Genomic DNA, 15,753 nt, shown 5'->3' with positions numbered 1-15,753 from the left:
ATTCCCTCTAGCTCTGCACAGTACCCCTACATGATGAAGCTGCTTCTGCCGGCTTAGCCAAGCACCCCTCTGTCCAGACACTGCGGCATAGAGCACTACTGTACAGTCCCTGACCTGGGCACCACATGGACTGCTCACAGACACCCACAGCAGCGCTTGCAGACAGGTATGGAGTAAAACAAAGCTTCGTGTTTTTGCTGAAACTCATATGGATTTACCTTTCCAATGGGAATAAGAACAGAGCGTGCCAACCAAAGTGCTCTTTACTCCACAGTCAGAGCTTCAACCCGTCAGAAGCAGCGCTGGGAAGGGACCACATTACATCTCCGTTATAACGCTGTTTAGGGATTCTTCACTAGAAAGGAGGTATGAGGTATTGACAGCTAAAAATGTAACCATTGTCCGCTTACTATCCACAACATACTAATCTAAATGTATTTTTTTATAAAGACATTTATGCCAGGAGTTTTATTTTTTTAGTTGCATTTAGGGAATTTTTTTTATTAGGTTTCTTATATAAATTTGAATTGAATTGGAAAATGAGCAATGCAGCTGTACTGCAATTCTTGGGGGTTGAGCGCATGGCCTTAAAATCCATGAATGTAATATGTACTAAATATTGGGTGATGACCTCAAAATATATTACTTTTGAACAAAGCAAAATAGTGTAATGTTGTTACTTGTATTATTTCGTATATGGATATTTCATGATAACCAATCACATGGTTTATCTTTCAGTAAACACCTTCCATATGATCCCTGATCAGCCTCCAACTGAATGTATGTTATATGAGAGGCAGGGAGAAGAGAAAATGATACAGTACTATGTAGGTCTTAAGCCAGGTAGACACTAGACGATATGCTCCATGAGTGATATGGTCAGTGTTTTCCCTTGAACTCATAGGCAAACAATATAGTGCTTACACACTAAACTATATCGCTCAGTGACGTCACCCAGCCACTACCCCGAACATGCAGTGTTGGAGGATATAACTAATGTATATACTGTATAACATGTTGAAGGCCTAGCTATCTTTTATATGCAAGTACAATTACAGTATTTATGCACTATTTATCCTTTTATTATAGGAATGTCCTGGATATGGAGTAAATGTTAGTGTACCTGCACAGAGTATACAGATTTATGCATAACAATAATACAGCACTATAGATTTTTCCTTTTTAATATATGGTGAAGCAGAGAACTGCAGAGGAACTTTATGGTTTACTACAATGGCAGGTGAGTGCAAGTCTTCCTATAAAATAAATATTATATATATATATATATATATATATATATATATATATAGAGATATATATATATATATATATATATATATATATAGAGAGAGATATAGAGATATATATATATATATATATATATATATATATCTCTATAACGGTTCCGGCACTCATGGGGTCCACGGAGGGACGTTACCCGCTCCAGTGCCCTCCACAGGTGTAGCTCCCCTCCTATAGACCAAATAAATGAGGCGGCACTCAGACTTTTCACCCAAGCAAAGTGTATTAACAACTGAGTCAACATTTCGGGGACCACCCCCCGTCTTCAGTCCTGAAGACGGGGAGGTGGTCCCCGAAACGTTGACTCAGTTGTTAATACACTTTGCTTGGGTGAAAAGTCTCTGAGTGCCGCCTAATTTGTTTGGTATTACATTATATATATATATATATATATATATATATATATATATATGTTGACAGATGTAAAAAAAAAAGGTAGTGCACACATCCACATAACATAGTTGGTTCTGTTTCTCCATTGTCTAGCACTGCAGGAGTTTTGTACACCGCTTATGGGGCTGCAAACACAAATCTGCAAATATAGCAGTACCGTAGTGCAGCATATAGCCTCGCTTACTTGCCGGCGGCGAGAACATCATGGCTAATATCTTACCATGTTTTCTTCAATATGTGCTACTGATATGGAAATGTGCAGTACTATCACATAGACTGCAAGGCCATATATACTATGTAAGGGGTGCGTCCTGCTCAATCACTTACATGCATGTTTTAGGGATTACAAATGTATTGATGCTGCATACTGAAGATGTATGCAAGTCTACCTTTGTATTGCTAATTCACTATCAGTTTGTTTCTATTCTGTAATGCATCCATAGCACATATGTTTATTCTGCCAACTACCAACTATAACGCAAGAAAATATATCTTTCTTCCCTGAAAATATCTATGATTGTGAATAGGAAACAAAATAGTCCATGTCTCCATGCGCAAAACCTGCACTTAGGGCCTGATTCAGGTTGGCACGTAAACCCGATAGTAGGGGAACCGTGCATGTGCCGAACCTGTCCTGCGTGATCACCTGACAGTCACAATGGTGATCCCATGCTGCACCTTCGGACGCAGAACTCTAATCGTAGATGCTGGCGGGAGGTGGCTTTTTCCTACAGACGCCTCTTGCAGCATTATATTAGTTTCATGTATTGCACAGCGTCCTCCCTGCAGCTATGCAATACCATACAAACCTGAATCAGGCCATCAGATCAACCTAAACCGCACCACGTATATACTGAATGAGGCTACACTCTTTTGCCAAAAGAATCAGCTGAAAATCAGGACTGCTAACATAAGGTGCTGGGAGCTTCCTTATTACTCCGTACAGAATAGGACTGTGAGCTAATCCAATTTACATTTTACTAAACACAACACAAATGTGCTTTGATGAATTTCCCTAAAGACACTTACTTCGTGGCTGCATAGTAAAAGGCTCCAATCCACACACTGGATGTCAGTACATGGACGGTAACCATAACTTTTCCATACTGTTTAAAAGTCTTTTTAAACCTCTGGACTAGGCCGATGGACTTGTCTTGAAAAGGATCTGTGTCATCTGCAGCATCAATAGGGTCTTTTGTGGTGAGAGCTTCTTTACCTTTGAGTGAGTTATCGGTATCGGGAAAAGGACTTTGATGGGATTTTTGGTCACGTGGTGATTCTGGCCCCGGGAATGAGTGAAGCCTTTGCTTTTCCACTAAGATCTGGCATCCAACCCTAGCTGCAAGGAGATGTCTCCTCTGCTGCCTAAATGCTTGTAATGACGAGGTAGACACAGAGAATATACTGGCTGGAATACATCTCAGATGTAGAGTCCTCAGTAGATGCATGCTGACAAGTCTATAAGCAAAGAAGGGGAAACAACCACAAGAGATATTAGCACATGTTCACATATATAAAGACTAAAATATGCATTCACAATTACATTCTCCCACAGTCCCTTCCATTCTGGGCTCATTTTAAACCAGTTCTATCCTATTTGCGCTTCCAACATGAATGTTTTATGTTTGACACAATTATTTTATTTTAACCATAAGCCAGTCTAGCAAACGATTTCAGTTACTGAGGCTACAGACAACACTACATTGCAGGCTATTAGAGTTTTATTGAACCGCCTGCCATAGAGTTAGTGATTCGTGGTCTGTGGTCTCTACACATTAGAAGGTAGAAGTACTGTCTCTATGTCTAATGTGGGAAACAACATCAGAGTGGTGCTCCCTCAGGGACAACAGTTCTCTACAAAGGGCCAGAGAGTAATATCTTGCAGATTACCCCCTGTGTAACAGAACCCAGTAAAAGCATAGCAGCGACCGTCTGTGTAAAACGCATACAGTGTTTCCAAGGTGCACTTGCAGGAAACTAAGGTGGCAAGTCAATTATTGGCTTGAGATGAGCTGTCCTGGAATGGAACATCATGACCAACAACATAGCATGTTTTTCCTTGCACCAATCAGAGGGGAGCATTAGTAGTTGCGATGTTGAGCCAATCGTAATGGGCAAATATGTGAGCAGCTGATTATCGGCGGCACACTGGTCACAATGTCATACAAAGCTGTAAACATTACAGTAAGTGCGCTGGACCCAACTCATGGGGTCCTGGTACTTATACTCAGAGTAACAACTGCAGACACACACACAAAATCACTCAAGTCACAATACTACTGACAGTATGGCTTGCACATTGGCATACGTAAAGAGGGAAGATAAGAACTACATTATATATATATATTGTATATCTATATCTGCCCTTCACCAGCCTCTATGTAATCAGACACGACCATATGAATTACGAGGGGATATCAAAGTTTTCATTATCACCATGAAGTCATATTGAGATATCCAGATGTCCTGTAATTTGATCAACATAATCATTGAACCTTATGTGCATGATATGTAAATTACAGCTACTTATGTCAGCTTGTTTACTTTCATGAGATGGTAGATGTCAGTAACCTGCATGATGGAGAAAACTGAAGCCTGCAGTGTTACTAAGTTCCTCCATTTGCAGGGTAACAGCGCCCGCCAAATCCATGATGAAATGGTGGCTGTCTATGGTGATGAAAGTCCATCATACGACACTGTTGTGAGGTGGAAAAGGAACTTTAAAACTGGACACATGTCCCTCTCAGATAAGCCTTGATCCGGGAGTCCCTCAATGGAGGTTCTTGTACTCAAAAGACAGAAGACTAACTATTTAATGATCATGAAAGAAGTTTGTCTTAGTTATCGAAGTGTGTGGAAGATTATGCAAGAGCCACTGCACGTCTAAAGTGCCATCAGGATGGGTTCCCCGCTTGCTGACTCCATTTCACAAGCAAACTTTTTCAGCTGCTGTTGACTCTGTTGGAGAAGGTTGAAGAGAATTTCTTTGCACGCCTCACATAACTATGAATGACTGCTGGGTCTACCGAAGACCAAAGAAATGAGCAAGGAGTGGAAACACCCCCCTCCCAAAAAGGAAAAGGCGCAGAAAATGTCATGCTGTCCATTTTTTCGGTCTGTTGTGACATTATCCTGATTACCTTTTTGAAAGGTCGGGCCATCACCAGCGCTTACTGCTGCACCCTACTGCAGAAATTGTGAGAAGCAGATAAAGAAAAACACCATGGTACAAATCAACAAAGGCATTCATCTCCTAGCAGACAATGCACCCGCACATTCCGCCCAAGCATCCACTGTGGAAGCAGAAACGTGTGGCCATTTTGCCCAATCCTCCCTAATCTCACAACCAGCTACATCTTTCTCTTCGTTGAGGTGAAGAAGCCAGTTCGGGGTACGCGATTTGACAACACAAATGATGTCGTTCTAGTAGTGGAACAGCAGTTCTCGAGGCAATCACATATAATGATGGGTTGCGGAAGGCCAAGAAAGGCTGGCAGAAATGTGTGTTTTACGTGGACTACGGTGTTCTAAGAGCTACCAGGTGGTTCTTAGTGATGCTCACGCAATTACCCTTGCCCATCAGTCTTTTAGCCTCCTGTGAGGCTAGGCTTCACCTTTAGCAGCCGCCTTTCCAGGGTGAATTAGGTCCACCCCGTACTCAGATGCCCCCAGGTCTTATGCAAGGACAAGGCGACTATTGGAGGCTGGGCAAGAGTAAATGCAGCACGGTCAGACGTTCACTGAACACAACTTTGATAACTCTGTTCAATGCACAGACAGAGATAATAAACAAATGCACGTGATTGCAACAATGCACAGGTTGGAATAATAATTAACACAAACTGTATGTAAATGCAACAATGCACAGGGTGGTATAGAACACAGACTGTATGTAAATGCAACAATGCACAGCGTGATTTAAGCAACCAAACCGTATATAAATGCAACAATGCACAAGGTAGTAACAATAATGAAATAAGTGCGAAAGGCAAGAGCCTGTGTGGAAGTTCCACACAAAACCTGTATTCTAAGCAAGCTGGATCCAACCAGGGACACAATCTGGACAGGGTATTTAAATCTGAGGAGTTCAGTGGGCTGACAGGTTCTCACATGTAGCAGGAACTATCACCAGGAGATTGGGAGTGACCAAGAAGGGAATACATATGTGGCTGCTCCAATCAGCCCCAGGAATCCAGAGAGGTAATTATTAAAGTAAAGGACGTGCAGCTGGACAGCTAGACACACAGAAGCAAACTACTATTTATGCAGCAGCTGAGGCTGAACACAGGGATACATGCAGGAATCTAGCTGCTGGAGTGTAGTAATACAGAAGCGCCGCTAGTGGCTTTTAACAGTGTGGCTCTGCAGGATTCAGAGATCATCAACTAGATATGACAATTATTTATCACCAATCTGATAATGATTCCATAGATATTGTTATCAGATTGGCTTTTCAATCTCCCTAATAAGTCCGAAAATACTAAACGCATTTAGTTTACACTACATATACCGGAGTAAAGGGCACTACACACCGCGCAACCCGCCGCCGAGCTGCCCAACCGCCGATACGGAAGACGGGCGACCTGACGGCAGGGGGGGGGGGGGGATGGGTGGAGGTGACTGAGGGAGTGAAGTTTCTTCACTCCCCCCCGTCACCCGGCTCCATAGCAGTGAATGCAAATATGGACGAGATCGTCCATATTGGCCTGCAAGCACAAGCGACGGGGCACCAACGATGAACCAGCGCGGGGCCGCGCATCGTTCATCGTTGCTGCCTCCACACTGAAAGATACGAACGGTATCTCGTTCATTAATGAACGAGATTGTTCATATCTTTCAGAAATATCGCCCAGTGTGTAGGGCCCATTAGAATCCTAGGAGACTTTGATTATTATTTTTTTAATAATTATTGTAGCATAAAACACATACACAAAGGATTGTCTGATTTATATGCCACACCAGCCTGCTCTTTAATGGTCGTTTGTTCCTACATATAATCTTTTTGATCTGTGTTATTGTATTCTAGGCATAAGAGTCTTCTGAGTAATTCTCAGTTTTATACACAAAAAAATTAGATTTTAAACCTACCGGTAAATCTTTTTCTCCTAGTCCGTAGAGGATGCTGGGGACTCCGTAAGGACCATGGGGTATAGACGGGCTCTGCAGGAGACAAGGGCACTATAAAGAACTTTAGATGGGTGTGCACTGGCTCCTCCCTCTATGCCCCTCCTCCAGACCTCAGCTAGAGAACTGTGCCCAGAGGAGATGGACAGTACGAGGAAAGGATTTTTGTAAATCCAAGGGCAAGATTCATACCAGATTCATACCAGCGGACTTCTTCTGCAATAACTATATACAAGTATTGCAGAAGAAGTCCGCACTTGGGATTTACCGGTAAGTAAAATCTTATTTTCTCTAACGTCCTAGAGGATGCTGGGGACTCCGTAAGGACCATGGGGATTATACCAAAGCTCCCAAACGGGCGGGAGAGTGCGGATGACTCTGCAGCACCGATTGAGCAAACATAAGGTCCTCCTTCAGCCAGGGTATCAAACATATAGAATTTTGCAAAGGTGTTTGTACCCGACCAAGTAGCAGCTCGACACAGCTGTAGTGCCGAGACCCCTCGGGCAGCCGCCCAAGAAGAGCCCACTTTCCTAGTGGAATGGGCCTTGACCGATTTTGGTAACGGCAAACCAGCCGTAGAATGCGCTTGCTGAATCGTGTTACAGATCCAGCGAGCAAGAGTCTGCTTTGAAGCAGGGCCGCCAAGCTTGTTGGCTGCATACAGAACAAACAGCGCTTCTGTTTTTCGGACTCTAGCTGTCCTGGCTACATAAATCTTCAAAGCCCTGACCACATCAAGGGACTCTGAATCCTCTAAGTCCCGTGTAGCCACAGGCACCACAATAGGTTGGTTCATATGAAAGGATGAAACCACTTTTGGCAGGAACTGAGGACGTGTCCGCAATTCCGCTCTATCCATATGGAAAACCAGATAGGGGCTTTTATGTGATAAAGCCGCTAATTCCGACACTCGCCTAGCCGAAGCTAGGGCTAATAACATGACCACCTTCCAAGTGAGATATTTCAACTCCACCGTTTTCAGTGGTTCAAACCAGTGTGACTTTAGGAAGTCCAAGACCACATTAAGGTCCCAAGGCGCCACCGGAGGCACAAACGGAGGCTGAATATGCAGTACTCCCTTCACAAAAGTCTGAACTTCTGGGAGAGAAGCCAATTCTTTTTGAAAGAAAATAGATAGGGCCGAAATCTGGACCTTAATGGAGCCTAATTTAAGGCCCAAATCCACTCCAGTTTGTAGGTAGTGAAGGAAACGGCCCAGATGGAATTCTTCCGTAGGAGCATTCCTGGCCTCACACCAAGAAACATATCTTCGCCTTCTTAGCCTTTATCAGCGTAGGGATAACCTCAACCGGAATACCTTTTTCCGCTAGGATCCGGCGTTCAACCGCCATGCCGTCAAACGCAGCCGCGGTAAGTCTTGGAACAGACAGGGTCCCTGTTGCAACAGGTCCTGCCTTAGAGGAAGAGGCCACGGATCTTCCGTGAGCATTTCCTGCAGATCTGGATACCAGGTCCGTCGTGGCCAATCTGGAACAACGAGGATTGTTCTCACTCCTTTTCTTCTTACTATTCTCAACACCTTGGGTATGAGAGGAAGAGGAGGAAATACATAGACGAACCGGAACACCCACGGTGTCACGAGGGCGTCTACCGTTACTGCCTGAGGGCCTCTGGACCTGGCGCAATACCTCTAGCTTTTTGTTGAGGCGGGACGCCCTCATGTCTATCTGTGGCAGTTCCCACCGACTCACAATCTGTGCGAAGACTTCTGGATGAAGTCCCCACTCCCCCGGGTGTAGGTCGTGTCTGCTGAGGAAGTCTGCTTCCCAGTTGTCCACTCCCGGAATGAACACGGCTGACAGTGCGCTTACATGATTCTCCGCCCAGCGAAGAATCCTGGTAGCTTCCGCCATTGCCGCTCTGCTCCTTGTGCCGTCTTGGCGGTTTACATGAGCCACTGCGGTGATGTTGTCTGACTGGATCAGAACTGGTTGGTCGCGAAGTAAGGCCTCCGCTTGACGTAGGGCGTTGTATATGGCCCTTAGTTCCAGGATGTTGATGTGCAGACAAGTCTCTTGAGTTGACCAAAGACCCTGGAAATTTCTTCCCTGTGCGACTGCTCCCCAACCTCGGAGGCTTGCGTCCGTGGTCACCAGGATCCAATCCTGAATGCCGAATCTGCGGCCCTCGAGAAGGTGAGCACTCTGCAGCCACCACAGGAGTGACACCCTGGCCCTGGGGGACAGGGTGATCAACCGATGCATCTGTAGATGTGAGCTGGACCACTTGTCCAACAGATCCCATTGGAAAGTCCTCACATGGAACCTGCCAAAGGGAATGGCCTCGTATGAGGCCACCATCTTTCCCAGGACTCGAGTGCAATGATGCACGGACACCTGTATTGATTTCAAAAGGTTCCTGACCAGAGTCATAAGTTCCTGGGCTTTTTCTATCGGAAGATAAACCCTTTTCTGGGTCGTGTCCAGAATCATGCCCAAGAAAGGCAGACGAGTCGTAGGAACCAACTGCGACTTTGGGATATTGAGAATCCAGCCGTGTTGTTGTAACACTTTCAGTGAAAGAGATATGCTGTTCAGCAACTGCTCTCTTGATCTCGCTTTTATGAGGAGATCGCCCAAGTACGGGATAATTGTGAAATCCCTGCCTGCGCAGGAGCACCATCATTTCCGCCATTACCTTGGTGAAAATCCTCGGAGCCGTTGAGAGACCAAACGGCAACGTCTGAAATTGGTAATGACAGTCCTGTACCGCAAATCTTAGGTACGCCTGATGAGGTGGATAAATGTGGACATGAAGGTACGCATCCTTTATGTCCAGTGACACCATAAAATCCCCCCCTTCCAGGCTGGCGATGACCGCTCTTAGCGATTCCATCTTGAACCTCTTCAAGTATAGGTTCAGAGATTTTAAATTCAATATGGGTCTGACCGAACTGTCCGGTTTCGGAACCACAAACATGGTCGAATAATAACCCCTTCCCTGTTGAAGGAGGGGAACCTCGACCACCACCTGCTGAAGATACAATTTTTGTATTGCATTTAACACTATCTCCCTCTCTAGGGGGGAAGACGGTAGGGCCGATTTGAAAAACCGGCGAGGAGGAACCTCTTCGAATTCCAGCTTGTAACCCTGAGACACAATTTCTATTGCCCGGGGATCCACCTGGGAGTGAACCCACATGTGGCTGAAATTCCGAAGACGCGCCCCCACTGGCCACGACTCCGCCAGTGGAGCCCCAGCATCATGCGGTGGATTTTGCAGAGGCCGGGGAGGACTTCTGTTCCTGGGAACTAGCTGTATTGTGCAGCTTCTTTCCTCTGCCCCTCCCTCTGGCAAGAAAGGACGCACCTCGGACTTTCTTGTTTCTTTGTGAACGAAAGGACTGCATTTGATAATGCGGTGCTCTCTTAGGCTGTGAGGGAACATAAGGCAAAAAATTTGACTTTCCAGCCGTAGGTGTGGAGACCAGGTCCGAGAGACCTTCACCGAACAATTCCTCACCCCTGTAAGGTAAAACCTCCATATGTCGTTTAGAGTCGGCATCACCTGTCCATTGCCGAGTCCACAGGACCCTTCTGGCAGAAAATCGACATAGCGTTTATTCTAGAACCCAGCAGACTAATGTCTCTTTGAGCATCTCTCATATAAAGGACAGCGTCTTTAATATGCCCCAGGGTCAATAAAACAGTATCCCTATCTAGGGTATCAAACTCCTCTGATAAGGTATCAGTCCATGCCGCTACTGCACTACAGACCCAGGCTGACGCGATTGCCGGTCTGAGCAAGGTACCTGAATGTGTATAAATGGACTTCAGGGTACCCTCCTGTTTGCGATTAGCTGCATCCTTGAGGGTAGCCGTATCCTGGGACGGCAGGGCTACCTTTTTGGATAAGCGTGTTAAAGCTTTGTCCACCCTAGGGGAGGATTCCCATCGTAACCTGTCCGTTGGCGGGAAAGGATACGCCATAAGAATCCGTTAGGAAATCTGCAGTTTTTTATCTGGAGATTCCCAAGCTTTTTCACATAACTCATTCAGTTCGTGTGAGGGGGGAAAAGTTACCTCAGGTTTCTTTCCCTTATACATATAAACCCTTGTGTCAGGGACAGGGGTTTCCTCTGTGATGTGCAAAACTTCCTTAATTGCCATAATCATATATCTGAGTGATTTAGCCAACTTTGGCTGTAACTTTGCATCATCGTAATCGACACTGGAGTCAGAATCCATGTCGGTATCTGTGTCAACAATTTGTGATAGTGGGCGCTTATGAGACCCAGACGGTCCCTGCGACATAGGATCAGGCACGTGGTGAGACCCTGCCTGTCCCAATGCATCAGCCTTGTCTAATCTTTTATGCAAGGAATTTACATTATCATTTAAAACCTTCCACATATCCATCCAATCAGGTATCGGCGGAGACACCACATTCATTTGCTCCCGCTCCTCTCCCACATAGCCTTCCACATCAGAAATGTCGACACAAGCGTACCGACACACCACACAAACAGGGAATGTCCTTTCTGAAGACAGTTCCCCCACGAGGCCCTTTGGAGAGACAGAGAAAGAATATGCCAGCACACACCCCAGCGCTATATAACCCAGGAATAACACAGTAACTTAATGTTAACCCAGTAGCTGCTGTTTATATACTTTTTTGCGCCTAATTATGTGCCCCCCCTCTCTTTTCAACCCTCTTCTACCGTGTATCAGCAGGGGAGAGCCTGGGGAGCTTCCTCTCAGCGTGCTGTGGAAAAAAAATGGCGCTGGTGAGTTCTGAGGGAGAAGCCCTGCCCCCTCGGCGGCGGGCTTCCGTCCCGCTTAAATTTTATTTCTTTGGCGGGGGCTCCTACATATATACAGTGCCCAGCTGTATATGTGTGTTCATTTGCCAGAATGAGGTCCCAAATGCTGCCCAGGGCGCCCCCCCCCCTAACAGTGACCGGAGTATGTGTAGGCGTGTGGTGCAATGGCGCACAGCTGCAGTGCTGTGCGTTACCTCCAGTGAAGATCACAAAGTCTTCTGCCGCCTGTGAAGTCTTCTTGCTTCTCATACTCACCCGGCTTCAGTCTTCCGGCTCTGCGAGGGGGACGGCGGCGCGGCTCTGGGACGGATGGCGAGGGTGCTACTGGAGCTAATGGTGTCCAGTAGCCTAAGAAGCAGAACCTAGCTTCAGAGAGTAGGGCTGCTTCTCTCCCCTCAGTCCCACGATGCAGGGAGTCTGTTGCCAGCAGAGCTCCCTGAAAATAAAAAACCTAGCAAACTCAGGAGAGCTCACTGAAAAGCTCCTCTGGGCACAGAATCAAACTGAGGTCTGGAGAAGGGGCAGAGAGGGAGGAGCCAGTGCACACCAGGAACTAAATTCTTTCTTAAAGTGCCCATGTCTCCTGCTGAGCCCGTATCTCCCCATGGTCCTTACAGAGTCCCCAGCATCCTCTAGGACGTTAGAGAAATCTTATTTCCTCTTACGTCCTAGAGGATGCTGGGGACTCCGTAAGGACCATGGGGATTATACCAAAGCTACAGACCGGGCGGGAGAGTGCGGATGACTCTGCAGCACCGATTGAGCAAACATGAGGTCCTCAACAGCCAGGGTATCAAACTTGTAGAACTTTGCAAAAGTGTTTGAACCCGACCAAGTCGGCGCTCGGCAAAGCTGTAATGCCGAGACGCCTCGGGCATCCGTTCAAGAAGAGCCCACCTTCCTAGTGGAATGGGCCTTTACCGAATTTGGTAACGGCAATCCAGCCGTAGAATGAGCCTGCTGAATCGTGTTACAGATCCAGCGGGCAATGGTCTGCTTAGAAGCAGGAGCGCCAACCTTGTTGGCTGCATACAGGATAAACAGTGCCTCTGTTTTCCTAAACCGAGACGTCCTGGCTACATAAATTTTTAAGGCCCTGACTACATCAAGGGACTTGGAATCCTCCAAGTCATCTGTAGCCACAGGTACCACAATAGGTTGGTTCATATTAAATGACAAAGCCACTTTAGGCAAAAATTGAGGACGAGTCCTTAATTCCGCTCTATCCACATGGAAAATTAGATAGGGGCTTTTTGTGAGACAAAGCCGCCAATTCGGACACCCGCCTTGCAGATGCCAAGGCCAACAACATGACCACCTTCCAAATGAGAAATGTTAATTCAACCGTTTGAAGAGGTTCAAACCAGTGAGATTTTAGGAACTGTAACACCACGTTAAGGTCGCATGGTGCCACTGGAGGCACAAAATGAGGCTGTATGTGCAGCGCTCCCTTTACAAAAGTCTGGACTTCTGGGAGAGAAGCCAATTCCTTCTGAAAGAAAATTGATAGGGCCGAAATCTGTACCTTAATGGAGCCTAATTTTAGGCCCATATCCACTCCTGTCTGTAGAAAGTGGAGAAAACGGCCCAGATGGAATTCCTCAGTAGGAGCATTCTTGGCTTCACACCAAGATACATACTTTCTCCAGATACGGTGACAATGTTTCGCCGTCACCTCCTTCTAGCCTTTATCAGAGTAGGGATGACTTCTTCTGGAATGCCTTTCCCAGCTAGGATTCGGCGTTCAACCGCCATGCCATCAAACGTAACCGCGGTAAGTCTTGGAACACGCAGGGCCCCTGCTGCAACAGGTCCTCTCTGAGAGGAAGAGGCCACGGATCTTCTGTGAGCATTTCCTGAAGATCTGAATACCAGGCCCTTCGAGGCCAATCTGGAACAATGAGTATTGTCCGCACGCTTTTTCGTCATATGATTCTCAATATCTTTGAGATGAGTGGAAGAGGGGGGAACACATAGACCGACTGAAACACCCACGGTGTCACCAGGGCGTCTACTGCTACTGCCCGAGGGTCCCTTGACCTGGCACAATACCTCCGAAGCTTCTTGTTGAGGCGTGACGCCATCATGTCTATTTGAGGAAGTCCACAATGACTTGTTATCTCTGCAAAAACTTCTTGATGAAGTCCCCACTCTCCTGGATGGAGAGCGTGTCTGCTGAGGAAGTCTGCTTCCCAGTTATCCACTCCCGGAATGAAGACTGCTGCCAAAGCGCTTATGTGAAATGCCTCCCAGCGAAGAATCCTGGTGGCTTCCGCCATTGCCGCTCTGCTCCTTGTCCCGCCTTGGCGGTTTACATGAGCCACGGCTGTGACGTAGTCTGATTGAATCAGAACCGGTAGGTCGCGAAGAAGATTCTCCGCATGACGTAGGCTGTTGTATATGGCCCTCAATTCCAGTACGTTGATGTGTAGACAAGCCTCCTGGCTAGACCATAGTCCCTGAAAGTTTCTTCCTTGTGTGACTGCTCCCCATCCTCGGAGGCTCACGTCCGTGGTCACCAGAACCTGGTCCTGAATGCCGAACCTGCGACCCTCTAGAAGGTGAGCACTCCGTAGCCACCACAGGAGAGACACCCTGGCCCTGGGGGACAGGCTTATTTTCTGATGAATTTGAAGATGGGATCCGGACCACTTGTCCAGAAGGTCCCACTGAAACGTCCTCGCATGAAACCTGCCGAAGGGGATGGCCTCGTAGGTCGCCACCATTTTTCCCAGTACTCGAGTGCATTGATGGACTGACACTCTTTTCGGTTTTAACAGGTCTCTGACCATGTTCTGGAGCTCCTGGGCTTTTTCCATCGGGAGAAAAACCCTCTTTTGTTCCGTGTCCAGAATCATGCCTAAGAAAGATAGCAGAGTTGTTGGAACCAACTGTGACTTTGGTAGATTCAGAATCCAGCCATGTTGCTGCAGCACTCTAAAGGAGAGCGCCACGCTTTTCAGCAAGTGATCTCTCAATCTCGCTTTTATTAGGAGATCGTCCAAGTACGGGATAATTGTGACTCCCAGCCGGCGCAGGAGCACCATCATTTCCGCCATTACCTTGGTGAAAATCCTCGGGGCCGTGAAAAGCCCAAACGGCAACATCTGAAACTGGTAATGACAGTCCTGTAGGGGGATATATGGGGACATGAAGGTATGCCTCCTTTATGTCCAGTGACACCATAAAATCCCCCCCTTCCAGGCTGGAGATAATTGCCCGGAGCGATTCCATCTTGAATTTGAACTTTTTCAAGTACAGGTTTAGGGATTTTAAATTTAGAATGGGTCTGACCGAGCCATCCGGTTTCGGGACCACAAATAGGGTTGAATAGTACCCCTTCCCCTGTTGAACTAGAGGAACCTCGACAACCACTAGTTGTTGACACAGTTTTTGAATTGCAGCTAAAACTATCTCCCTTTCTGGGGAAGAAGCTGGTAAAGCCGATTTGAAAAACCGGCTAGGAGGCACGTCTTCGAATTCCAGCTTGTAAGCTTGGGATACAATTTCCATTGCCCAAGGATCCACGTCTGACTGAACCCAGACGTGGATGAAGAGTCGAAGATGTGCCCCCACCGACGCGAACTCCCTCAGTGTAGCCCCAGCGTCATGCGGTGGATTTAGTAGAAGCCGGGGAGGACTTCTGCTCCTGGGAACTAGCCGTAGCAGGCAGTCTTTTCCCTCTACCCTTACCTCTGGCGAGGAAGGAAGAGCACTGACCTCTTCTGGACTTATGCGACCGAAAGGACTGCATCTGATATTGCAGCGTTTTCTTTTGCTGTGGGGAAACATAAGGTAAAAAAGTAGATTTACCCGCGGTAGCTGTGGAAACCAGGTCCGCGAGACCTTCCCCAAATAAATCCTCACCTTTGTAAGGCAAAACTTCCATATGCCTATTTGAGTCGGCATCACCCGTCCATTGGCGGGTCCACAGGGCTCGCCTAGCAGAAATCGCCATGGCGTTGGCTCTCGAACCTAGCAAACCAACGTCTGTCTGAGCATCTCTCATATATAAGACTGCGTCTTTAATGTGACCTAAGGTCAATAAAATGGTATCCCTATCCAGGGTATCAATGTCAGCTGACAAAGTATCCGTCCAAGCCGCTACAGCGCTACAAACCCAAGCCGACGCTATTGCCGGTCTGAGC

At 46.8% G+C, this 15,753-nt stretch overlaps 1 protein-coding gene across 4 annotated transcripts in view; it reads right to left on the bottom strand.

Annotated features, from left to right (window-relative positions):
* The window catches only part of FAM210A (family with sequence similarity 210 member A), a 113,871-nt gene that overhangs the window by 26,687 nt on the left and 71,431 nt on the right, over window positions 1-15,753 (bottom strand). For all 4 annotated transcript variants that reach the window (XM_063923406.1, XM_063923404.1, XM_063923403.1 and 1 more), the window contains exon 3: window positions 2,725-3,153. In XM_063923406.1, the coding sequence (XP_063779476.1) occupies window positions 2,725-3,143 (419 nt within the window). In that variant the 5' untranslated portion in view covers window positions 3,144-3,153. The remainder of the gene's footprint in view (window positions 1-2,724; window positions 3,154-15,753) is intronic.

This window comes from Pseudophryne corroboree, chromosome 5 (assembly GCF_028390025.1).
Source record: "Pseudophryne corroboree isolate aPseCor3 chromosome 5, aPseCor3.hap2, whole genome shotgun sequence".
Lineage (NCBI taxonomy): Eukaryota > Metazoa > Chordata > Amphibia > Anura > Myobatrachidae > Pseudophryne > Pseudophryne corroboree.
Note: the sequence above shows the minus strand (reverse complement) of the source record. Positions and strands in the feature narration are given on the sequence as shown.